Source organism: Psittacula echo, assembly GCF_963264785.1.
Source record: "Psittacula echo genome assembly, chromosome: Z".
Taxonomy (NCBI): domain Eukaryota; kingdom Metazoa; phylum Chordata; class Aves; order Psittaciformes; family Psittacidae; genus Psittacula; species Psittacula echo.
In genome coordinates, this window is record NC_137742.1 from 74,971,333 (window position 1) to 74,997,075 (window position 25,743).

General features: G+C 40.6%; 1 protein-coding gene across 1 annotated transcript in view; it reads left to right on the top strand.

The window, feature by feature from the left end:
• The window catches only part of MSH3 (mutS homolog 3), a 124,555-nt gene that overhangs the window by 96,989 nt on the left and 1,823 nt on the right, over positions 1–25,743 (top strand). Inside the window, exons 21-23 of the mRNA XM_080636996.1 lie at positions 13,697–13,883; positions 14,072–14,201; positions 16,823–16,997. Coding sequence (XP_080493122.1) covers positions 13,697–13,883; positions 14,072–14,201; positions 16,823–16,997 — 492 coding nt within the window. The remainder of the gene's footprint in view (positions 1–13,696; positions 13,884–14,071; positions 14,202–16,822; positions 16,998–25,743) is intronic.

Genomic DNA, 25,743 nt, shown 5'->3' on the forward strand with positions numbered 1-25,743 from the left:
TTTGGCCGCCGCCGGCTCCCGGGGCCGCTCCCCCTCAGCTCCCCGCAGCCTCACAAAGACGGACGCGAGGACGAGGGCCAGGACAGTGAAGAGCAGCGGGACGGCCAGATACAAGTCCACGGCCACGTCCATCCTGCCCTGCTGCCGGAGCCCGCCCGCATTACAAGCCATTACCATAAAGTACAGTGAAACAAGAACCTTAGCCCAAGGCCCACACTTGATAAACACTAACACAGCAAATACCGGCTCTAAGTAAGCTACAGCATACTGAAACTGTGACATCAAGAGAAACAACTTTGAGAGCCAATAAATCAGCATTGTGCCTTGGTCAGATCTGTCGTTATCTCAACCCTTCGTGCCCCACGTTGGGCGCCACAAAAGAACTGTCGTGGTTTAAGCCCCAGCTGTAAATCAGAACCACGAAGTCCACTTCCCCCCCACCTTTCTTAACTCCCCTTCAGGAGGGACGGGGAGGAGAATCAAAAGAATGCAACTCCCACGGGTTGAGATAAGAACAGTTTAATAACTAAGGTATAACACAAATCACTACTGCTACCACCAATAACAATAATGATAAAGGAAATAACAAGGAAGAGAATACAACCGCTCACCAACCAGTACCTCGCCCCCACCCCGCAGTGATCCAGCCCTTCCGGGCCCTCTCCATTCTACATCCTGGGCATGACGTGCTGTGGTACGGAATACCTCTTTGGCTAGTTTGGGTCAGGTGTCCTGTCCCTGCTTCCTCCCGGCTTCTCCTCCTCCCTGGCAGAGCATGAGACTCACAAAGTCCTCGGTCAGGGTAAACATTCTGACCCACAACTGAAAACATCGGCTTTATCAGTATTATTCCCAGGTTGAAAGTCAAAACACAGCACTGCACCAGTAGAAAAAATGACTGCTACTGCTAAACCAGGACATTGTTCTAACTTGTATTACATGTCTGTAGACAGCATCCTTCAGATAATCATGGCCACAAGTGGAATCCTCAACTGTCTATTCCAGGGTTCCAGTTACATAGCTGGTTTGGTATTTTCTTGCTTGTCTGTCTTCCTTGTGTAATGATTTTTAACTTGAATAATAGTTGCTCATTCAGTTAATGCTAGAGTGCAGAAATCTTCAGGCAGCTGATCCTTACACATCTGTTTGACATGACAAAGTTGAAGAGCCCTATAAATTAGGCACTTTGACTTCTAATTTGTTGACATCATAAAGTGACCTGACTCTACTAATTTATTCAGCAGAACCTGTGTCCTGCTGAGGTACTTGCATGTGTCCCCAACATGTATGTCATCTGCTTCTATTGCCAGATGTGGAAAACGAATGAGAGAATCAGGTTCAGGCTGTGCTTCTTGAAGGTGTATTTGAAGGCAGAGACAGACCTATCCTCACTGGCCTTCATACGCAGGAAACTGCTTTTCAGGTTTTGTGATCTTTGGGTTTATAAGGAGAAGGATGAAGCAGAAGAAAGGAAAGTATGTTTTCTGCACTGATCAAAAACTGTCACCTTCATTTAACACTGAAATAATGTGGGAATTTAATCCCCTTTGACACTGGCCTTAGTTAGGTCATTTTATTTCAAGTCTGGCAGCCAAGATCCAATTCCAGCCACCTGTGTTGCCAAGGAGTGGTGAGTCTGAGTTGATTAGTGGCTTCAGTCAAGAGAAGGAATTCTGATGGCTAGAAGGATCACAGTGCTACTGAGAGACCTGCCAAGTGAAGGTTAACTCCTGCTATTGGGAATTGCATTTGAGGACCTATCTATGTGAGTATCAGCTATGTCCTCTCAGCTGTTGTGTGTGGTGATACAGTTCAGGAGACTCCACTCACCTCATCACTTGCCTAGTCTTACTAGAGTCTACCAAAACATCTATGAACAGGCTCTGTCTACCCTTGAAAAGGGTGCATGCGCTACTGTTAGCCATTGGAGTGTCAGTGAGTGAGGTACCCTCCGGTCACTCTCAGATCAGCACATCACTCCAACCTGGCTTTTTTATCCCAGTTGAATCTGCTTGCTTGTAGCAGAGTGGCACTCTGTCTTAGAAGCACCCCTATAGTCCCCACCAGATAATCCTTCTTTCACTTCTAAGAAAAAGAATAGGTGCAAGGAAAACAAGTTTCTTCTGTCTTTTCAGTTCTTTGTACAAAGTGACCGTGCCTTCTTTCAGCTGTTTGCAGAAGTCAGCCAGTCAACTTACATTCTACTTTCCAGTCTAAAGAAGAAATAGAAATGGCATTATTTATACATATGCCTGGCTTAATGTGGTGACACTGATGAGATTAAGCCTCTTTTTGTCAGAAGGAAGCTGCTTTAACGGCCAAGACATTTCATAACAGAGTCCCTGTAAGTGGGTAACTGAATGTGTTGTGCTGTTCTGCCAGCTGGCGGCTGTACTTCCCTTGCTGCCTGCTTAGGTAGTATCTTCCACTCATCCTGAAATCCTCAAAGCTAAGATGTGGCCCATTCCACTTAAATTTGTGAGTGTTGCACACTCACATAGGAGAGAGCTTGATGTTACATTGAAAAAATCAGTATTAGAATGCCTGCTTGACTGATGTGACTGGCACTCCTCATTTCTGTCATTCTGTGAGCAAAAAGACCTGTCAGTCATGTGCATTTGGATTCACAGGCATGGAAGAGGAAAGGGCATTTATGTATCCCAAAGTGACATTTCTTGTATGAGTTACTACAGCCATCATAAATCCCTTCACCCACATTATTTCTCTTACTTGATTGTTGTCACATCAAAAGAGAATTTATGGGCCGTAAAATAGGGGAATGTGTGTGGTTGCACTTCAGTGGGCTTGTGCAAGAATGGAGAATATATGGAGCCTTTGCCTGTTTCCCATTACACCTGCAAGGACTGCAGTTATCTCTGTTTCTGCTGCGTGTATGTGAAAAAAAAATCTTGTCTTATTAATTCATATTTCTTTAAAGGCTGTGCATCAAACATGCCACAATGCTTTCTTTGGAGTGTCTGTTTGTCTGAGCTCCACGTGGTGGAATTTGCTTTCAAAAAGGTTGGGTTTTACAATAGATACATTATGGATGTTACCTTCCTAAAAACTTTTAACAGCTATTTAATTCTGACAGCTTGACAAACTCCTATTACTGTTTTGTCAAGACTCTGTGGAGCTGAAAGAAACTGGTAGACAACCTCTAGACAAACGCTTTTCTTTTTAACTGGATAAAATGTAAGTATTTATGGCATCGTTACAGGCTTTAGTATTATTTAAAACATGATGGAAAACAAATACTGTGTTAACACCTGCAAACATTTAGGCAGTCAGCTTTGGATGTTCGTATTTATTTTTTCTGCGCTGCATTGGGATGTGACCAACAATAAAATTTGAAAGATATTGTATGATTTACTTTTAACAGATTAAAAATGTTCCAAATCTCGTTAAGGGTACATTTTATAAGAAATCAAGAGAAAATTGGAAAGGACATGATGGAGTGGTGTGTGAAACAGGAAAAAGAATGTTTCTCTCAGAATGGAAACTGAGTGGAAGGTGATTTCACAATAAATTGAAATATAAGGTAAATCACTTAAAACCAGAATAGTGCTTATAAATATTAATGGAAATGCATGATCCTCTGATCTAATTGCTGGTGGCAAAAAAACCCCAAAACCAACTTACCAGCTTCTTCTAACTAGGCAAATAACATTGCACTTAATTTCATTCCACTTTTACTGGTTAATCAGTGGGAGGGAGCTGGACAGGAGCAGGACAGAGGGCGAAAATTTTTTGTATTTAAAATAATAAGTAACAAGCTCTATTATTTCAGAGCTTCACTGCAGAAATGGTGCTATTTGCACAGCAGTAGGCAAACTTAAGGTTGAAAAGAGAGCAGTTTCTGATGAGAATGCGGCTTGTTAGATTCTTTGCTAGTTCAGCATATCTCAGTTCATGGATAAGCGAAGAAACTGCCCAGGAACTCACTGCTTGAAAATGGTACAGAGGTGTTCTTCATTAGAAGTCTCTTCCTACATACTGATTTCAATTCAATAAGGAAATGAACATCTCCCATCTGAAGCTACTCTATACTTAACCATGATGGCCGAGGGGGCAGCATGCTGATGACATTTTAAAGCAGCTGCTAGTGTGCAGGTAAGACTTGCAGAGCTTTTACATCTTAAATGGGCCTGTCTTGTGTTAGTCCATATTCTATGAGCGGAGTACCATGGTATTGCTTTTCACCCTTTGAGGGGTCTACACTGATTTTGTTTTGTAATAGATCTTAAAATTTACTATACCTGGAATTATACATGAGAGATTAAAAGGTTAAATAATTATTTATTTATTTTTTTTTAATCTACTGAAAAATCCTTCGCTGATCTTTTCCCCTGCATCATTACCATTTAGGGTTTCTGTGCCTTTTTCTGAATTCTTGTGATGGCCACAACCTCCAAAATTAGCCATATAATTGGGCTAGACTGGCATAGGTTTTGTGCATTCACATACTTGGCAATAATAAGTTGCCCTTTATGATAAACTCTTCAGTATATTGCAAGAATAGCACTACCCTCTCATCTTTTTATCACATGCAAGCTTTGTCGTTGTTAACTCAAAAGACCAGCTATCAAACTACAAAATTCCTTGCTTCTATTTATTCTTTTATTAAGCTTTATCGATTTCTTTAAGGCTTACAGGGTAGGATTATGAAGATTAGTCTTCCTGCCTGTCCCAGAAATATCAGTTAAATCACAAAACCTGGCATGAAGATTCAGCTAGTCAGCTTCTTCATACCTTTATCATAAAAAAACTAGGCTATGAAATTCTAGTCTTGAGGTGGCAGCAGTGTGTGGCAGGTCAGTTTGGAGGCATCTTGTGTAATACAGAAATCACCAGGAATTGAACGCTGAAGGGAAACTGTGAAGGAGTATCTCAGCAGAGCAACTTGTCTGTATGTTACCTGTTTCTGGCCAGAACTTTAGTTGATGCCTTGTTTGGTTTTGTTTGTTTGGGGTTCTTTTGTTGGGTTTTGGTTGGTTTTGTGTTGTGGTTTTTTGTTTTGGTTTTGGGGGTGTTTTTTTGGGTGGATGTTTTTTTTGTTTGGGTTGTTTGGTGTGGGGTTTTTTTTCAGTTATTTACACCTGAAAATAAATGTTAAACTTAAGTTATTCAGAATTTCCTTTAAAAAACCCCCCCTGGCTTCTCTCAATTTACCTGTGCAGTTAGGCTCTGAAAGACAAGAGAAAATTTAAAAGCAAAGGGTTTTTTTCACATCTTTGTTTGTATTATGTATATACACACATTATATAGTGTGCTTATGGCAGAAAAGTAGGGAACAATCCATACAAAGCAGTCCCAAGTGACTGGCAATTCCACATGAGAATTTTATATGCTGGTATGCTGAACAAGTGTTGTTTGTATTGCTCTAGAAAGCAGCAACAACAGACAAATAGAACTTGTTAGTTATCAGGAACCCAAAAGTAATTTTCAGAAATATTACTTTTTTATGGCACAGTAATTTGTTTAATTTTGTTCTTGCTTAATTGTATTTGTGTTTATTGCCAGAATAACAAAAATTACTTAAGCATTTCAGTTATGCTTACAGTCCTATAATTACACCTCTGGAGCAAATTATTCCCTGTTTTCAGGGGAAGACAAAGGTAGTGTATTAAGTTCATTGCACCTATTTGTAATCACGTGGAGATATTCTTTTTGAAAAATAAGAGAATAAGTAAAAGTTGTAGTTAGTGTTGTTAATTTGGAAATTATTTTGTTCTGGTTTTAGGTTTTCTGTTTTGGACATGTCACAATACATTTGAAGTGTCACTGTTCCTGACAGTGGTTTGTAGCTCTGTAGAAATAAATTAAGCTGCGCTATGCGTGTATTTGTGGCTAATTTAGTTTCCTGTCTGTGTTCATTTCATAGTAACATGCATCTGCAGTGTTAGGTTTATCTCGTATACCTGTAATAAAATAATATTTAACAAAACAGGCTTTGGTTATCTACATGGGAATCAATAATACCTGTAAATACAAGAAACTGTTTTGCTTGCAAGTTTTTAAATCAGGCTTGAAAAATTCATTAAAGTCAATAAAAGACAGTTACTTATGTATACAGTGAGATTTATAAAACAATTTCTGCTGCATATTGCGGTATTCCTGGAAGGGATTGAAAAGCTTTCCCCATAAGGGGGTGGCAGCATTTGCCTGTGAGGCTGACAAGCTATCTTGCAGCAAAGTTAACTCTTACACTGAGTGTTGGTACTTAACCTTTCTAAAACTCTTCCATGCTACGATTTAACCCAGTCACAGTTTAAATTGGATTTTCCATAGCATCCACAGGTTTAAAGGGGAAAAGTTCACTTGTGCTGAACACTTCAGCTATTGTCCCTGTGTGTTGCTATAGTTTCTGCTTTTTAATCCCCCTTGGCCTCAATCCTTCAACTGCATATGCACATTAACTTAATTACCTTGAGTTTCCTCGCTGGAATCCCAGAGTAGTAAGTGTAAACCTGTGCATATTTTAGAGTTGAGTTTTTCTTTGTCTTCATTTTTCTCAGCTTCTTCAGGCTAACATTAATGGCTCACAAAAACACCCAACTTTAAATATCTACACTTATAATTTATCTTCCAGCAAAATGATTGTACTCTTAATCTGTTCTTTCTCTTGTCGATCAGTAATATTTATTAATGTGTTAATGGTTTCCTGCGGAGAAATCAGGGTAAAAAACATGTGTTTAAATTAGTGTAAAAGCTGATGACCTGTGGAAAGCAATCCATCGATACATTAGGTACAACATTCTTTGTGTGTTTGAATGTGGAATTTAAGCTATTGCTATTGTGTCCTTTTTCTGCCGCAGTACACCCTGCTCCTGCAAGAGCTCAGCCCTCTGACAGCCACCTGCTGTAGAGTTCTGAGTAATGTGGGGTGAAGAAAGGGCACTTGGACTCATCCAGTTTTAAAATACAATGTAAAAATGTAGAATTAACTAGAAATCTGCTGTATTATTTTAACAGTGAGCGAGGCATTTGCTGTACGTGATGTAACAAGTAATTTTAAGGAGTTCTAATATTATTGAGGGTATTGCTGCTGAATTTCAGGAAAGAGCTTTCTCAGGAGTTCTTCAGTAGATAATGTAACATAAGCTTTTGGAAGAAAAACTGAATTTCTGATGCCTTCTACAGCATTAGGAATGAGAGGATATTGGTAACTTCTGTGACTGTATTGACTAGGGTGGTATTTTGTCTTCTGAACTCAGTCCTACCTGTTCTGTCAGTCAAGGTGAAGCTTTTAAAATATTGAGTGTTCATTGCAATCCAGGGATGCTTTTTTCTTTCCTCTGGCTTTCATCAAAAAAATCAATGCAGTTCACATCTTGGAAGCTAATCCTGTTAGATAAATTGCTTTTAATATACTGGGATGCTCATGTGTGCAGCATGCCTCTGTTTGCCAGGTCTATAAGGTAATAAGGGTTTAAGTAATTACTTGTTCTGGCTATTTCAGTTACCGTGATAGCCGCGGGAAGAAAAAGATAAAAACCACCATGAGTGTTAAAATTGCTTTGCACTTGATTTTCTTTCCAGGATAATGCAAAGTATGTATCTCTAGTGATTTTAGGTTTTAGGAGTTTCATTAATTTCTCAATGAAGAAGAATATCTCATTTACAATAATTTGCAAAATAAAAATTTTGTAAGAATATTTTAAATTAAATGTGTATTGCTTTCTGTCAGGCTCTTCAACAACTGTTCTAAACTGGGTGACGTGCCATTGGTATTTCTTCATTTAAAATTCGCAAATAAGTAGTTTTGGAAATGGTTGAGCACATGTGTGCCTGTTTACTGTGAAGAGGTTAGTATCACAAGCATTTTCTGATTTGCTATCATAGTCATCCATGTAACTTTGCACACATTTACTTTTTAGAAGTTGCCCATGAATAATGCAGAATTAGTAACTACCCTGGTAACAATGCTTTCTGTCATACTTAGGAAAAAAGGGATGTTTTTTTCAAATTCTGTAATTGCAGTTTCTGTAAATTATTATTATTATTATTGACAGTTTGTATTTGAATTAATAATTCTAAGAGCTTGATGGAAATGAAGTAAATGATTTACCAGTACTCTGTGGGGAAGTGTGAAGCATTAGTTTCTTGCCAGTGAACTGTTATAAATTTGCAGATGCTCTCTTCTAAAGAATTACTTGATAAATTTTCACTGCGTGTGGAAAGTGGCCAGAAGTTACAATATCCCAGTTGGGCTACTTTTGTGCTAAACACTGTGAAATTCTTATTATCAGTCCCAGTGTTTCTAAAATACACAGGGTTTCAAATTGTTTTTTTGAGTAAAACTGAGTAATTGTTCTGGTTAAAGGTATTGGGATTCTTTGGGCTGCAGAGGAGAGGACATGCAGTAGTCAGCCTGCCAGACCTCTGTTTAGGATGCCCATTTTCATTTTCTTGGCAGAGCAATTTGCAAAGTGCTTTTTATTTTTAACCTGTGAAATCTCTAAGTGTTGTTTGCTAGGTGCTTAATGCAGTCAATAGCCCAGTTCAATGGGAGAAAATTTACCTAAGTTTTGAAATGAAATTGCGCTTGTGTTCTTCCCTTCATGGCAAGAGCAATAACAAGTTTTTCTGTTCTCATAAACATTGTCTTCAGTTAAGGCTCACACTTTTGTTTTCTGCAGAGACCAGATGAAACTTCAGCTGGGAGAGTGTTTTCTGCAAAAAATAAAAGGATGCAAAACAGTTGTTATGAGATCTTTTGAAAAAATGTGAACCATATGTTGTTATCAAAAAGATGTTGTAAGGAACGGTCCCATGCAAGAAAAGGCATAAACTATAAGACAAGAGCCCATTTAATATTTTTTTTCCTGTAAACTAGTTATTTTAATTTGAATAACTCCTTTTCAAGTACAGTGATCCTTGGAATGACATTTTAAAGGGTTTTGTGTGAGAGGGAGCGAGTGGAATTGTAAAATCAGATTATGAATTTATTGTGTGTTTTTCTCTGTGTTCTCTTTGAATCACAGAAGGGATGTCTTTGTCGGTGGTGTTCAGAGTGAGGTGCTCTGCACCTTACATTTAAGATATTCTCAGAGAAAAGAGTAATTTTCTTTCAGTGTTAATTGCTCTTGATGAACAAATAAATTGACTATGACTACATTCTGAGATGAATTCTGGCTTCAGATCTGGAAGGCAAACCATATCTGGAAACCTAAATGCCTTCTCTTGAGAACTGCAAAGGCAGTGTGTAGAGGCTCTATGATAATTACGTTTATTCTTCTGTAACAGGCAGTAGGTTTGATTTCTCCAGGAAGTGTTTTAGATGAACTTCTATAGTCAATGTGTTTCTAAAATCAAGATGAAAAATTGTAAATTTCATTTAAGTGGGCTTTTTTCAGTGATAATGTTTCATAAACTAGGACTTCCTAAATACCATCAGGATGTTAACAACTGTAAGAGATTAAGGCTTTATAGAATGGTTTTGCAGTCTTGTTTTCTAGGATTCGTTTCATGCTATGTAATTGGTTTTTGCTGCTACTGGGAGCTCTTGGGCTACTTGGTCATTTTCACAAGCAGTGTGAGCAATTCACACTAACATAAAAGAATACTAAAATACCTGAGTTCCACACAGTGCTCTTAAATTTTATGACCAAAGCACCTTAACAGCAGCATGTCAGACAACTTCTTTTGAAAGGTAGCATGGAAAACAGCCTTAACTAGAAGCTTGGATTTCACATTAATTTTTAACTACTCTATATTCCATAATATAAACATTTGCATTGGAGAAGATCAGTACTGTGTGCATGTCTTGACTCAGGAGAGCACGTTAAAAACCCAGCAATTTCATAGAATCACAGACTTGTTTGGTTGGAAGGGACCTTAAGGCTCATCCAGTTCCAACCCCCTGCCACAGGCAGGGACACCTTCCACTAAACCAGGTTGCTCCAAGCCCTGTCCAGCCTGGCCTTGAACACTGTGCCAGGGCCCTCACAGGGAAGAACTTCTTCCTAAGATCTCATCTCAATCTCCCCTCTGTCAGGTTAAAGCAATTCTCCCTTGTCCTGTCCCTACAGGCCCTTGTCAAAAGCCCCCCTCCAGATTTCTTGCTGCTTTCTCCAGATTTCCTGCTTGCATTCAAATCTGGAATAATATTGCAGAATAAAGAAATCTCTTCCTTTTTCTCTAAGAAACCACATACAGGTTTAGCACATATCACCAGCTGGTTTACATAAAGCTCGCTACTGCTCCATTTCATCTAACTTATCCTCCTGAAACCTAACTTACCTTTCTGAAAACATTACCTGCCTGTTGCTTTTTCTGAGGCTGTAGACATGAATCTTTACCACTTGAAACCTAGCACTGAAAAGAGATAATGCCTCCTTTTTTCTCCCCCACCGCCTTTATTTTCTTTACGTAATGAATGTGTTGAACATTATAGGATGAAGAGCTTTTAATTTTACGATATTTGGTTGGCTGTCAAAGAGACATTATTAAAAGTAGTTTCCAGCCAAATTGCATTTGCTGAGGAGTGATGGATCTCTTGGCAGCACTTGAAGAGGCATTCTTCACATTGGATGTCTGCACACTTCTCGTGGGCAGAATATTATAGGAAAAAGTTTGATGTTTTGATGTATAAAAACATTTATGAGGGAATCTACATTAAAATGTAAATTGAAAGCCACTGAATCATGTAGAAGTCTGGTTGTAATGAATTACATTAAATATGTAATTCAATATCCTGAATTATGTATTTAATTCAGTGAAAATCATGTAAAGCTGTTTCAAACTGGAACAAAAGAGATTGTTTAAACAACAGGTGTTTTGACTCAAAAATTTTCTTGTGTGAGGAATATTAAAGCACACAGTTCAGGAGCAGTGCTTTCCTGCATGTTAACTGTTAGTTTTATCAATGCGGTCATCCACATAAAAATAGTTATTCTTGTTTCTTGGATAATACTGCTTATCACATGAGTTTGAAAAACAAGTGTGATGCTCCTAGTGTCAAGGACAGCAGCAGAAAGAACAATTCTACCTGTTTCCAAAGAATGACATTTAAGAGGTTTTATGTCATTTTAAAATACATGCTTTTTCTTAAATCTGCAGATAAGCATGAGTTGGATTGGAAGATTTAAGATACTTGAAAGAAAGGCTTCTTTGCAGCTGTTGTTAACAAGAGAAAAATGATACTAATTTCTGTTTGTATCTTGAGCATTTAGTGAAGAAGTTCTGAAAATTATTTTTGTGACTGCAAATCAGATGCAAAATGACTAAATGCTTTTGAGGACTCTGTGGAAATGATAGAATCCAAGAAAAAAATAAAACTGAGAACTCTTTAAGTGTAATAATCATAGGTGCAAAATAGCCTGTTAGAAGCTGTCTCTGTAATGAAAAGCCAAATAAAAATGATAAAATAATACTACTAACAATCCTAGGGTCAGAAACTAGGGTTAAAGTTGCCCATTATGAAGCCAGAGATTATTCAGACATAAAAAGTATTTGTTGTTCTCATGGAGTTAATAATGTTAAAAGTAGATTGAAGTTATATTGTTCTTTGTATATCTGTTCAATATTGCAATAAAAAGGGGATTGTTTGATTTTACAGCAGCTCAGTGCGGCTGAACCAAACCAGGGGGGTGCTGGTGGGTGTTGGGTACACTGAGAAATTCAGCAGTATGTTCATAGTTCTTACCCAGCACTTAAAATTATTACAATAGTAAGTGGTGTTGCCTTCGAATAGGTGTGGCGACCTGGTTCAGGAATGGCACGGCGACCAACCCCAGGCCGCTTGGACCATCAGCTCACTGACACCAGTGTGGTGGACGGCAAATGGCGTTTTATTGCTTAATGACACGGCGTTATATAGCTTTGGTTTACAACGTCACTTCCGTCTGCTTTCATCATAAACTAAGTGTTATTGGCTATCAGGAGAGGGGCCCTATCTTTCCGTACAGCGCGATATCTTCCGACCGTCAGACCCTGGCTACCCACATTAGTGTAGTGGTTATCACGTTCGCCTCACACGCGAAAGGTCCCCAGTTTGAAACCGGGCAGAAACACCACAAGTGGTGCCGAACTATTATATATATATAAATATATATATATATACACTATAACGCCTATTCGAAGGCAACAAGTGGTTTAATAAAATGTTAGTTTCACAATGCCTCAATATCCTGAATTACATATTTAATTCAGTGAAAATCATGTAAAGTTTAGCTTATGTGCAAAATCACCTTTCTTCCAGAGTATTTGGGAGTATACCTACTGTGTGTGTGTTTACATACACACAGTAGGTATACTCATAGGTATATGAGTCAGCACATGCTCTGTGAAATAAAAGCACTCAGTTTTATCATAATGCCCATCTCCAAACAAAATTAGTTAATTTATTAATTGAAGATTTGCATATTGTGACAATATGTGTGGCACCATACCAAATTTCTAGGGTGGGAGACAGAGAATATATAGAAATCATAGTTGTACTTGGTCTTGCTGCTAGCTTTTGGTATTGGTAGTCAGTTACTTTTGATAAACATAAGAGCCTCATAAAATGATGAGTATCTTGCTATCTTCTGTAGACAACAGAAGCGTTGTATTAGAAAGAGATGCACTGAAAGAGAGAAAAAAACCTGTACTGGGATTCTCTTTAAAGGTTTTGATTGGCTTTAAATACTGTTGTGGCCAGCTGTTATAATTGAAAATGTAATATGCTAAACTGGTGAGTCAATTTTGCTTAAATCAGTGTGGCTTGTATGTAATTATATTATTAAGCTGATGAGAATGAAAAACCACATTTTTACAGCCCTAGTCTTGGTAGAGATGACTTATCTCAGAAGTGATACTGTAATGTGATTAATGTAACTGAAAAGCATATATGGAAAAAGGAAGTTTTCTTTCTCCAGGTAGAGTGCATATTAATTGAGTATTTAAGGAAAGATGCAAAATAAAAGAAAAAACAGGGTGAAGTACCAGCAAGTTTCTGAGGTGAAAACTGCAGTGGAAGGAACTGTGTCTGTTTGCATGCACAGATACCTTAATGTCTGTTTGTCTCTATGTGGAAATGCTAGTTTCTGGTACTTTCAGGTGTTCTTAGTATTTGAAAAACATATGAATTGTGGATAGCCAAACTAAGTGATAAAAAAGTAAAATTAATTTTCATCGCTACCTTTGCTGGAATCCTTTCTGTGAGCTGACTGGTTTAAATTCTCAGGGTCCTTTTTAAGGAAAAGCAGGCTGCCTTGTACTGTTTGTCAAAGTGGAAGAATTGCATGCCAGGAAAACACACCCTTGTCTACCTCTTATTTTTCCTCCAATTCCTGTAGTTGACATGGAATGCTGAGATTCTGTCTATAGTTTTACAATGGGACTAGATTACTGGTGGCCCAGAAAAATTCTCTGCTGTCCCTACAGCCTAGTCTCCCCCAGATGCCCATGGGTCAGTGTACCCTTTTGTCTTAGAGAATGCATGCAAGCCCTTACTTAATGGTACACGAGTAGTTCCTTATGTCTTTTAGAATACCCTCACATCCAGACCATATGCTGTTGTTGCTTTTTTCCCTAAGTAGTAGCTTGTTCTAGAAGGTGAATGTTCTGCCTAGTTTTTTCTGCTCTGCTTGGAGCAGCAACAAGAGATTTATAAAAAAATGTTCTAATTTTTTTTTTTTTTTTTTTTTCCCAGCATTATCTGGCATTTATTTGAACTTAATAAATTGATCTGGTTTATATTTCAATGCAGAATGGGTGCAGCAGACAACATTTGCAAAGGCCGAAGTACCTTTATGGAAGAGCTGACAGATACTGCTGAGATAATAAGAAGAGCAACTTCAAGATCACTAGTAATTTTGGATGAATTGGGAAGGGGAACTAGCACACATGATGGAATTGCTATTGCTTATGCTACACTTGAACATTTTATTAGAGATGTAAGTGTTCCATCTGACACATGCTTGTGAATGCTTTTTCAGCCTGTTTTATGGTAGGCTGACACATGGTATGCATTTTGTTGTAGAAGTGTGGCATACCTACTCAGAGAAACGGATACAATACATTGCACTGTTTAAAAAAAAATTCAAAGCCAAACCTTCTTATGTACATTATTACATTGTTGTAGGTGGAATCATTGACACTGTTTGTCACTCACTATCCATCAGTTTGTGAGCTAGAGAAGGTGTATCCAGACAGAGTTGGCAATTACCACATGGCTTTCCTGGTGAATGAGGGGGAAAGTGCTGAACAAACAGGTACAGTATGAATCCTTCTGAGATTCTGCTACTGTAGCTATAAGCAGAAACTGTAAAGTTGTTACGGTAATTTAAAACTCAACGTGCAAGTAGTACATTTGAACTCTAGAGTATCAGTCTATACACACATTTGGAGGGGGCTTGGAAACTGAACAACCATTTCTCTTCAGTATTAAATATAAGGATGACTGAGATTTGTCAGATAAAAGATTCACCCAGCCCAGTGTCCTGGCTTTTCACAGAAGCCTAATACAAAGGATTAGGTATGGAGGGATTAGGGATCAAACATATGGCAACTCTTTTCTAAAAGGTCTCGCTGTCTGCAAACATTTGCTATTTAGAAGGTTTCAAGATCTAGATGTGTTTCCTGTTCTTTAGTATCTTTAGTGGATTTCATTTCAATAAGGTTGTCTAGTTTTCCTGAGTATCTTTACGTACTTTTAGCCTCTTCATTCTACTGCATCACGATGCTCAAAATTTAACACTGCATTGTGCGAAGAACCACCTTTTGTTTGTTTCCAGACTCTTAAAACAACATGTAACTTCACTTGATGGTCTCAGTTCTTGAATTAGAAGAGGCAGAGGAACAATTTCTGTTCATCCTTTCTATGCCATATGTAATTTTTTTAGATTGCTTATCATAATCCCATTCAGTTCTGGGTTTACCAAGCAGAAGAGTTACAGCATTTCTTCTTGTACTGTTGCTCTTAAGTAGCTAGTATTTTCGTTAAAGTTTGTTAGCTTACTGCTTGGCTCTTTTTCTTGTTTGATAATGGGTATGTTGAACAACTCTAAGTGCAGTGATGATCACCCTTCTTGGTGAGAACTGAAGAACTGATTGTTACCTACTGTTTCCTATCATTTAATCTATTATTTACAAATGCAAAGGCCTGCCTTTCGGACTATGGATACTTAGTTTTCAGAAGAGCATTTGATGCTTTTTGACTCTTGTCAAAAGCCTTTTGAAAATCCTGTATGGTTTATGTACTGGTTCTCTCATGACTCATGTGGCTTCCAAACTTGTAATAGATTTTTGGTGTAGGATTTCCCTCCATATAAACTACTGCGTGGGGGTTTTTGGGGGTTTGTTGTTTTTTTTTTCCCTCTTTTATTTTTTCCCCTTAATGTATCAGGTTTAGTCAGGTGCTTGATAATTCTGCTTTTACTCTGGTTTCCCCTCTTTGCCTAGGAATGGTCTGTTCCCTAACTCATTCTGAGAATTTTTTAAGAATTGGCATGATATTTGCCATTAATCTGCCCCCCATTCATTCTTAATACTGTAAATGATCAGTTTACTGTTTGCCACTTAATCTGTTTAAGTATATAATCTATCACTTTTAAAATGTTTTTCAGAGATTTAATTAAAAATTGAGGGTTTGGCCTAGAGGGAGCCAAATACAAGCCTAATGTTAGAAGCGGGGATCCCTCAAATGTATGTTAACTTTGAGCACAGGTAGTTCAAAGTAATACTGTGTTTAGGTGAGCGCTACCTGGCCACACTGGTGTTCTCAGCTAAGAGCATCACTTTCCTAAACATCCGCATGTCCTTTTTCTCTGAGTTCAGTTTGTTAACTGTTGGCCTGTGATACTCTCAGGCAATTGAAATGTTATGAACACCCAATATTTACTATTCCTTAACTACTGTGTCTGTGAAACCCCATACTTTGTGTTTCAGTGCGCTCCCTAAGCATTTCTGCTTTCAGTGTTAGCTGACCTGCACCTTCAGGCCATATGTATTCTTCACTGTTTTGCTGCAGAAATCACAATAGGTGTAGTACCACAGCCTGCAAGCAACAACACATCTGTGTTTCTCACTCTGCCTGTATCTTTAACTCCTTATGTCTTAATGTTTTAATTGTTTTATTTAAGGTGAGTTTTGTGGCATGGGCTTTTTTCGATCTTTGGCTTGTATCACTCAGATTCAGTCAGTTTGAGTCATCAACATTTATGACAATCTCCACTGTTTCCAAAACCCTGCATTTTTTAAAACAGAAGAATGAATGGCAGTGAGTAACCGCATAATTTTTCTGCTCTTTACACAAAGCCTAGATTGTGCAGAGATGCAACACGGATGTCTGAAGAGGAAGAAGAGTCATCCTATTTATAATGATTGCTCTTATGTTTGCATCTTACTGTCATGGAATGGAAAGAATTCATAGCAAAAGATCCATCATCCTAATCTTTTTTTTTAACTAAGCATTTTCTGTGGCTCATAACTTCCTGGCAGGCAGCAACTTTTTGTAGTGCTTTAGTTATGGACTTCTTAGTTGTGAGGTTCCTGGCACTTCCTTTATTTTATCACTGCTCAGCGAATGTGAGATCCAGTATCCCAGTTACAGCATAACTAATCAATTTAACATACAGAAATTTTAAGTTGTACATACACAGTCTGCTTGGTATGACATCAGGTAAAAGCATAGTAAAGATTTTTTTTCAGTCTCACAATGGGTAGGTAACATTTGTAGTCTCATGGAAATATTTTTCTTCCGTATTTCTTCAATGGAATAAATCACACAAGAAGCATGAATGAAAAACCACAGTCTTTGATATTTTAGTCGTTGTTCTGTTATGTTTTATTAACCTAATAGAGGAGGTTTTGATTTTGGCTTTATTTTTTTTAGGATCTGGAGATGAAGAAAGTCCTGAATTTATCACTTTCCTTTATCAGATAACAAAAGGAGTCTCTGCAAGGAGTTATGGGCTAAATGTTGCCAAACTGGCAGATATTCCTGAGGAAATCTTGAAAAAGGCAGCTCACAAATCAAAGGAGTTGGAGAGGATAGTGAATACGAAAAGGTCAGAAAGACTGTGATTTACTCCCCCCACCCCCACAATGAAACCAGCTATGAATCAAAGAGCATTTCTCACGAATCAAAGAGCATTTCTCACAGTGTGATTAAAAAGAAGAGTAGTAAGAGCTTCTTCAGATATCCTCTTACCCTTCAAGGAAGAGACTAAAACAAAACTGACAAAGACACTGAGGAAATGGTGGTATCTATTTGAATCAAAACTTTATATTTTATAGTTAGCTCTTACGTCAGAGACTAATTGCTGTCCTCTGAGACAAGATTATAAAAAGTAAATGCATATTGAGCTAACATTAGGAATAAACTATTTTTTATTTTCTTACAGCAAATACTAGAAAAAATACTATTTCAGTTATGTATTATCACTGTTTTCAGGAGGATGAATTTCAAATACATCCTACTTCTGTTCACAGAACAGTGAAAAGATTAATAGAAATAATTTAGAAAGTATATTAGTCACTTTGGAACTGGAAAAAAAAACTTGAAAAACTTAAAAAAACACAAAGTGTAGAAGGGAATGTGGATATTATTCTTCTTGTTCAGCTTTTATATATATGTATATAAATATATATAAAATGTGCTTTGATTGCTCCCCAAACCTACAAAATTTTACTGGAAGTCTAGGGATTTTATTGTTTTTCTGATAACCAATTTTCATTTAGGGGCATATGTACCCTTGTCATGGGTTCCGCAGTAGCAGTCAGTTTTTCTCCTTCTTAGTAGCTGTTGCAGCACTGTGTTTTTGACTTTTGGCCTGGGAAGAGCTGATAACACTGATGTTTAGACTGACCAAGGACTTTGTGAGTCTCATGCTCTGCCAGGGAGGAGGAGGGGCCGGGAGGAAGCAGGGACAGGACACCTGACCCAAACTAGCCAAAGAGGTATTCCATACCATAGCACGTCATGCCCGGGGATGTAACTGGGAGCTACCCGGAAGGGCACGTCCTCTTTTCGGTCGGGCTCTTTTCCGGCGAGCGGTATCATATTTTCTTCCCTTGTTATTTCTCTTATCATTATTATTATTGGTGGCAGCAGTAGTGATTTGTGTTATACCTGAGTTACTGTACTGTTTTTATCTCAACCCGTGGGAGTTACATTCTTTCGATTCTCCTCCCCATTCCTCTGGGGAGTGGGGGGTGGAAGTAGACTGCGTGGTTCTAATTTACAGCCGGGGCTTAAACCACGACAGTTCTTTTTTTTCGGCGCCCAACGTGGGGCACGAAGGGTTGAGATAATGACAGATCTGACCGGAGTGTGTCTAATCGTATTTGTGATAAGCATTCAGTGTTTTGGATTAATAGTCACTCGTCACAATGCTGATTTATTGGCTCTCAAAGTTGTTGTTTTTGATCTCACAGTCTCAATATGCCGTAGGTTACTTAGAGCCGGTATTTGCTGTGTTGGTGTTTTTCAAGTGTGGGGCTTGGGCTAAGGTTGTTGTCTCGTTGTATTTTGTGGCAATGACTTGTAATACAATAGAAGGATTGATCATGAAACTGATCTGGCTTGTGTTCCCAGTGTGGTCACCACCTTTATACTTTGGGAGGTATATAATACAAATGCTTAGCAACTATACATCTTTTTTCTCCTTCCTGGGTGGTCAACCTATGAAGGAGACATTCTTTTACCCTCCCAGTGCCCCTCCCAGACCGTTTGCAGCATCGTTTGAGAGTTTTGAAATTTTTGAGTGGCCTTTTAATATTGTTGAGACCTGTTTGCTGATTGTGATGGGGGTCACCATGTTGGCACGCATACAGAGTGTGTTTTGTTCACAACCATTACGTCTGATCTCAAGAGTTAAGCAGAGTCGGGTTTGGGTCTTGTCTGGGGTTAGACGACAAAATAGGGGGACCGAGAGATTTTCCCCGAGGCTGGACAGCCATGAGTGGCAGGGTGTGTGGGATAGTATGGGCAAGTATCTAGGTCAGTGGGCCCCTCCAGTGTTTTGGAATTTCACCACCGAACAACTGCAAAATCCAGAAGAATTAGTAAAACACTTAAATGAGGTGTGTTGTCATCCTGGTCATACCAGAGAGGGACAAATCATGTCAACGTGCTGGGGCTTGGCCTATGCTTACTGGGCCTTGTTCAACGCTATCCAGCACCTTCAAAAGGGAAAAAATGTCCCTGGATCTGAGGGCGAAGCAACAGACAGCGCAGCTACTCCAGCTCCGAGCACAGCAGCTACACCACCCCCAGCGACAAGTACTGTTGCTACTCAAACCACAGTGATGACTGCAGCTAAACCAGAGGACCAATTCGTACCAATATCGATTGCTCCTCTACGCAAGAGAAAAAGCAAAAAAGAGGCAAGAAGGGTGAAGCAAGATGAAGAAACAATGTATTCACCACCCGGGCCACCATCTGATCAGGAGTCATCGTCACATGACGAAGAAGAAGAAGAGGTGACTTCTCGACCTTGGACCTCAACCGAGCTACGGAATATGCGAAAAGATTTTACCCGTCAACCAGGGGAGCACATCATCACCTGGTTGCTCCGATGCTGGGACAATGGGGCCGATGGCCACGAACTAGGAGGTATGGAAGCCAAGCAGCTGGGATCACTTGCTAGAGAAGGGGGAATTGACAAAGCAATTGCAAGAGAGAAAAAGTCCCTCAGTCTTTGGAGGCGGCTCTTGGCAGCTGTGAAAGAAAGGTTTCCATACAAGGATGATGTTACGAGTCATTTGGCCAAGTGGACTACTTTAGACAAAGGCATCCAGTCTCTGAGGGAATCAGCCATCGTAGAGATGATTTATCACATCAAACCGAATAACGGAGATATACCCATAGACCCAGATGAAGTCGAATGTACACGACCCATGTGGCGAAAACTTACGCGGAATGCACCGTCATCATATGCCCATTCATTGGCAACAGTAACCTGGGGTGACATAGTAACACCAACAGTGGATGAAATGATTCATAAACTCCGAGAGTTCGAAGACAATCTCACCCCTTCCATCATCTCAGCTGTGGAAAAACTGTCCCAGGATGTCAAACAATTGAGGGACGATCTATCTGATTTATCCAGCTCCTCACGTGTACCAACACACGTCTCAGCTGTTAACAAAAGACGTCCTATTGTTCGAGACAGAAGATATAGAAGGCAAACACCACGGGCCACCCTATGGTTTTACCTGCGGGATCATGGAGAAGACATGACGAAGTGGGATGGAAAACCTACTTCAGCTTTGGAGGAACGGGTGCATGAATTGAAAATAGGAACAAGGGTCAAGACTAATCATCCCATGAGAGCTGCGGCTTCAGTCTCTGGTGAGCAGGTTCCCAGATGGAGCGGAAGAGCTGATTTTACTCCAGCTCCTATGATAACGAAGAATAATCCCTTTCAATACGACTTAGGTGTCCAACATTGTGATGACTGTTAGAGGGACCCTGCCTCCAGCCAGGTGGAGGTAGGGGATAATCGGATTTACTGGACTGTGTGGGTCAGATGGCCTGGCACATCAGTCCCACAGAAGTATAAAGCTCTCGTAGATACCGGTGCACAGTGTACCCTGATGCCGTCAAGCTGTCAAGGGGTGGAACCCATCTATATCTCTGGAGTGACAGGAGGATCCCAAGAGTTGACTGTACTGGAGGCTGAGATCAGCCTGACTGGAAGGAAATGGCAAAAGCACCCCATTGTGGCTGGTCCAGAGGCTCCATGCATCCTCGGCATAGATTACCTCAGGAGAGGGTACTTCAAAGACCCAAAAGGGTACCGATGGGCTTTTGGTATTGCTGCTTTGGAGACTGAGGAAAATGAGCAGCTGTCCACCTTGCCTGGTCTCTCAGAGGATCCTTCTGTTGTGGGGTTGCTGAAGGTCGAAGAACAACAAGTGCCAATCGCGACCGCAACAGTGCACCGGCGGCAATATCGCACCAACCGAGACTCCCTGATTCCCATCCATAAACTGATCCGTAGTCTGGAGAGTCAGGGAGTGATCAGCAGGACCCGCTCACCCTTTAATAGCCCCATATGGCCAGTGCGAAAGTCTAACGGAGAGTGGAGACTAACAGTAGACTATCGTGGCCTGAATGAAGTCACACCACCACTGAGTGCTGCTGTACCGGACATGCTAGACCTTCAGTATGAACTGGAGTCAAAGGCAGCCAAGTGGTATGCCACGATTGATATTGCCAATGCATTCTTCTCAATTCCTTTGGCAGCAGAGTGCAGGCCACAGTTTGCTTTTACTTGGAGGGGCGTCCAGTACACTTGGAACCGACTGCCCCAGGGGTGGAAACACAGCCCTACCATCTGCCATGGACTGATCCAGACTGCACTGGAACAGGGGCAAGCTCCAGAACACCTGCAGTACATTGATGACATTATTGTGTGGGGTGATACAGCGGAAGAAGTCTTTGAGAAAGGGAGGGAAATAATCCAAATCCTGCTGAAAGCTGATTTTGCCATAAAACGGAGTAAGGTCAAGGGACCTGCACCGGAGATTCAGTTTTTGGGAATAAAACAGCAAGATGGACGTCGCCAGATCCCTACAGATGTGATCAACAAAATAACATCAATGTCTCCACCAACTAATAAGAAAGAAACACAAGCTTTCTTGGGTGCTGTGGGGTTCTGGAGAATGCACATCCCAAATTACAGTTCGATTGTAAGCCCTCTCTATCATGTGACCCGGAAGAAGAACGATTTTAAATGGGGCCCTGAGCAACAACAAGCCTTTGAGCAAATTAAACGTGAGATAGTTCATGCAGTAGCCCTTGGACCAGTCCGGACTGGGCCAGATGTAAAAAATGTACTGTACACCGCAGCTGGGGAGAATGGTCCTACCTGGAGCCTCTGGCAGAAAGCTCCAGGGGAGACTCGAGGTCGACCCCTCGGCTTTTGGAGTCGGGGATACAAAGGATCTGAGGCCAGCTATACCCCAACTGAGAAAGAGATACTGGCAGCCTATGAAGGGGTTTGAGCTGCTTCGGAGGTGATTGGCACTGAAGCACAGCTCCTCCTGGCACCCCGGTTGCCCGTTCTGGGCTGGATGTTCAAAGGCAGGGTCTCCTGTACACATCATGCAACCAATGCGACATGGAGTAAATGGGCTGCACTAATTACACAACGAGCTCGAATAGGAAATCCCAGTCGTCCAGGCATTCTAGAAGTCATCATGGACTGGCCAGAGGGCAAAGATTTTGGAATGTCACCAGAGGAGGAGGTGATGCGTGCTGAAGAGGCCCCACCATATAATAAACTATCAGAAAGTGAAAAGCAGTATGCCTTGTTTACTGATGGGTCCTGCCGTATTGTGGGAAAGCATCGGAGATGGAAGGCAGCCGTATGGAGTCCTCAACGACAAGTTGCAGAAACTGCTGAAGGGGAGGGTGAATCGAGTCAGTTTGCCGAGGTGAAAGCCATCCAGCTGGCCTTGGACATTGCTGAACGAGAAAAGTGGCCAGTACTTTATCTCTATACTGACTCATGGATGGTGGCAAATGCCCTGTGGGGGTGGTTGCAGCAATGGAAGCAGAGCAACTGGCAACGCAGAGGTAAACCCATCTGGGCTGCTGCACTGTGGCAAGATATCGCTGCCCAGGTGCAGAACCTGGTGGTGAAGGTACGCCATGTAGACGCCCATGTACCCAAGAGTCGGGCCACTGAGGAACACCAGAACAACCAACAAGTGGATAAAGCTGCTAAGATTGAAGTGGCTCAGATGGACTTAGATTGGCAACATAAAGGTGAATTATTTTTGGCCCGGTGGGCCCATGACACTTCAGGCCATCAGGGCAGAGATGCAACATACAGATGGGCCCGTGATCGAGGGGTGGACTTAACAATGGACACTATTGCCCAGGTTATTCATGAGTGTGAAACATGTGCTGCAATTAAACAAGCCAAACGGTTAAAGCCTCTTTGGTATGGAGGACGATGGCTGAAGTACAAATATGGGGAGGCCTGGCAGATTGATTATATCACACTCCCACCAACCTGCCAAGGCAAGCGCCATGTGCTTACCATGGTGGAAGCAACCACTGGATGGCTGGAAACATACGCTGTGCCCCATGCCACTGCCAGGAACACTATCCTGGGCCTTGAGAACCAGATTTTGTGGAGACATGGCACCCCAGAAAGAATTGAATCAGATAATGGGACTCATTTCCGGAATAACCTTATAGACACTTGGGCCAAAGAGCATGGCATTGAGTGGGTATATCACATCCCCTACCATGCACCAGCCTCTGGGAAAATGGAACGGTATAATGGGCTGTTAAAAACTACACTGAGAGCAATGGGTGGGGGAACTTTCAAGCATTGGGATACACACTTATGAAAGGCCACCTGGTTGTTCAACACCAGAGGATCTGCCAACAGGGCTGGCCCAGCCCAGTCAGAACTTTTACATATTGTAGAGGGGGACAAAGTTCCTGTGGTGCACATGAAGAATTTGCTGGGGAAGACAGTCTGGGTTATTCCTGCTTCAGGTAAAGGCAAACCCACTCATGGGATTGCTTTTGCTCAGGGACCTGGATATACTTGGTGGGTAATGCAGGAAGATGGGGAAGTCCGATGCGTACCTCAAGGGGATTTGATTTTAGGGGAAAACAGACAATGAACTCAATTGTACGCTGTTGCCTGCTATAGCCATCAACTAGAAGTCTGCAGGGCACCAGCGACTGGCCCTGACTTCCCTCCGACCATCATCCCAACAGAGAATGAACTTTGATAGAACCGGACGAGTTCTACAGTAAAGGAATGATCAGAATCAGCAGACAACGATCCAACACTGCACACAGCTTCTCCTGCTCTGAAAGACTGTTACAAGAGATGGAGCCCAACATCATGAACCGAATGGACTCAGTAGCTTTATAGGAATTGGTCCGTGCACTAAGATAACAGTGCACTGAAATGAGAGTGAGGGTATATGGAAAATGTGGGATCTGAGCATGACATGAATGGTATGGAATAAGGGGTGGATACTGTCCTGGGTTCAGCAGTAGCAGTCACTTTTTCTCCTTCTTAGTAGCTGTTGCAGCACTGTGTTTTTGACTTTCGGCCTCGGAACAAAGCTGATAACACTGATGTTTAGACTGACCAAGGACTTTGTGAGTCTCATGCTCTGCCAGGGAGGAGGAGGGGCCGGGAGGAAGCAAGGACAGGACGCTTGACCCAAACTAGCCAAAGAGGTATTCCATACCACAGCACGTCATGCCCGGGGATGTAACTGGGAGCTAACCGGAAGGGCACATCCTCTTTTCGGTCGGGCTCTTTTCCGGCGAGCGGTATCATATTTTCTTCCCTTGTTATTTCTCTTATCATTATTATTATTGGTGGCAGCAGTAGTGATTTGTGTTATACCTGAGTTACTGTACTGTTTTTATCTCAACCCGTGGGAGTTACATTCTTTCGATTCTCTTCCCCATTCCTCTGGGGAGTGGGGGGGGGAAGTAGACTGTGTGGTTCTAATTTACAGCCGGGGCTTAAACCACGACAACCCTATATATTAGATTACTTATAAAAATTCCCATGTGTATCAAATAGGATCATCTTTATAAAACCTGTAAAATCATGTACACAGTTTAGATGTAAATATGTGCTAGTATTTATATTAATTTCCAATTTTTTGTTGTTACTATTTTCAGTGGCAGTCATATCAGCAAAATTCAAATAGCCCTTTAGGAATATACGAAATCAGGATCTTTATCGTCTGATGGCTGTAACTAATCCTGACAGAATGATTTCATATAAGAAAATTTTAAATGTTAATTATTTGTAGGTGCAGGCAGTTATTTTGAAACTTAACTGTGCTTAGCATTTAACACCAGTTTTTATCCCCTTTTAAGAAAGCAAAATAAAAATTTTTTATTTGAAGTTAAATGACAGTTTATGGGAAAAATAATGTGGTAGTTCATGTTTTATTTGGAAATAATAGTCTATAATTGACGAAAGTAAAACAACAGATTACTAGCAGTGTATTAACTCTCTTGTTACAGGATAACTAGGGTTGTAAAGTCAAGAAAAATTGTTCAGAAAGGTGAGAGTATGAGCTGGAAGGCCAGAGTTGCTGTGTAATAAAATTAAGATGTGAAATAATATAGTATGTGCCTTTGGTTTATCTTCTATGGAAATGACGCTAGCATATTACTTGGACAGCACACAAATAGAGTTCTACTGTGTCTCTATTGCTAAAAAGGGAGTTAATTGCATACAAAACCTATCAGCAGTAAAAATAGTATGTGATGATGTAGTTACCAGACTGATTTACAGTGCCCAGAGAAGGCTAGAATGAGGGCTGACGGGCAATCTTAATTATAGGCCTTAATTGTGTCCCTTTTATCAGCTTTTGAATATGTAAGCAACTGTCCATATTTTAGCTTGCAGTATGTAATCTACTCGCATTCTTAATGTGAAAAGGAATAAATAATCTAAAGCTGTGATGGGTCCTTTTTCCTCGCGTAACACTAAGGCTGGAAGCCCCTGCTGCTGCCACCCAATCTACATGGGTATCATAGGTACTGGAGAGGACAAGCTGGAGCAGGCTCCCTATCTCATGCAGGAGGGTGCTGTCTACCCTTTTCTCTGTGGTGACAGGGCTGGCTTTTGCGTGACCACAAAACAGACCAGGTCAGGGATCTGATCCAGCTGAAACGTCATTCTTTCTCCAGTTGATAGCGTGCAAGCTCAGTTTCCTAATGTTACATGTGAATAGGTATCACTACCTGAGGAAGAAAGGGTGAGAGTGAGAAGAAAGGGAAGTCCATGATTCTGGCAGTAG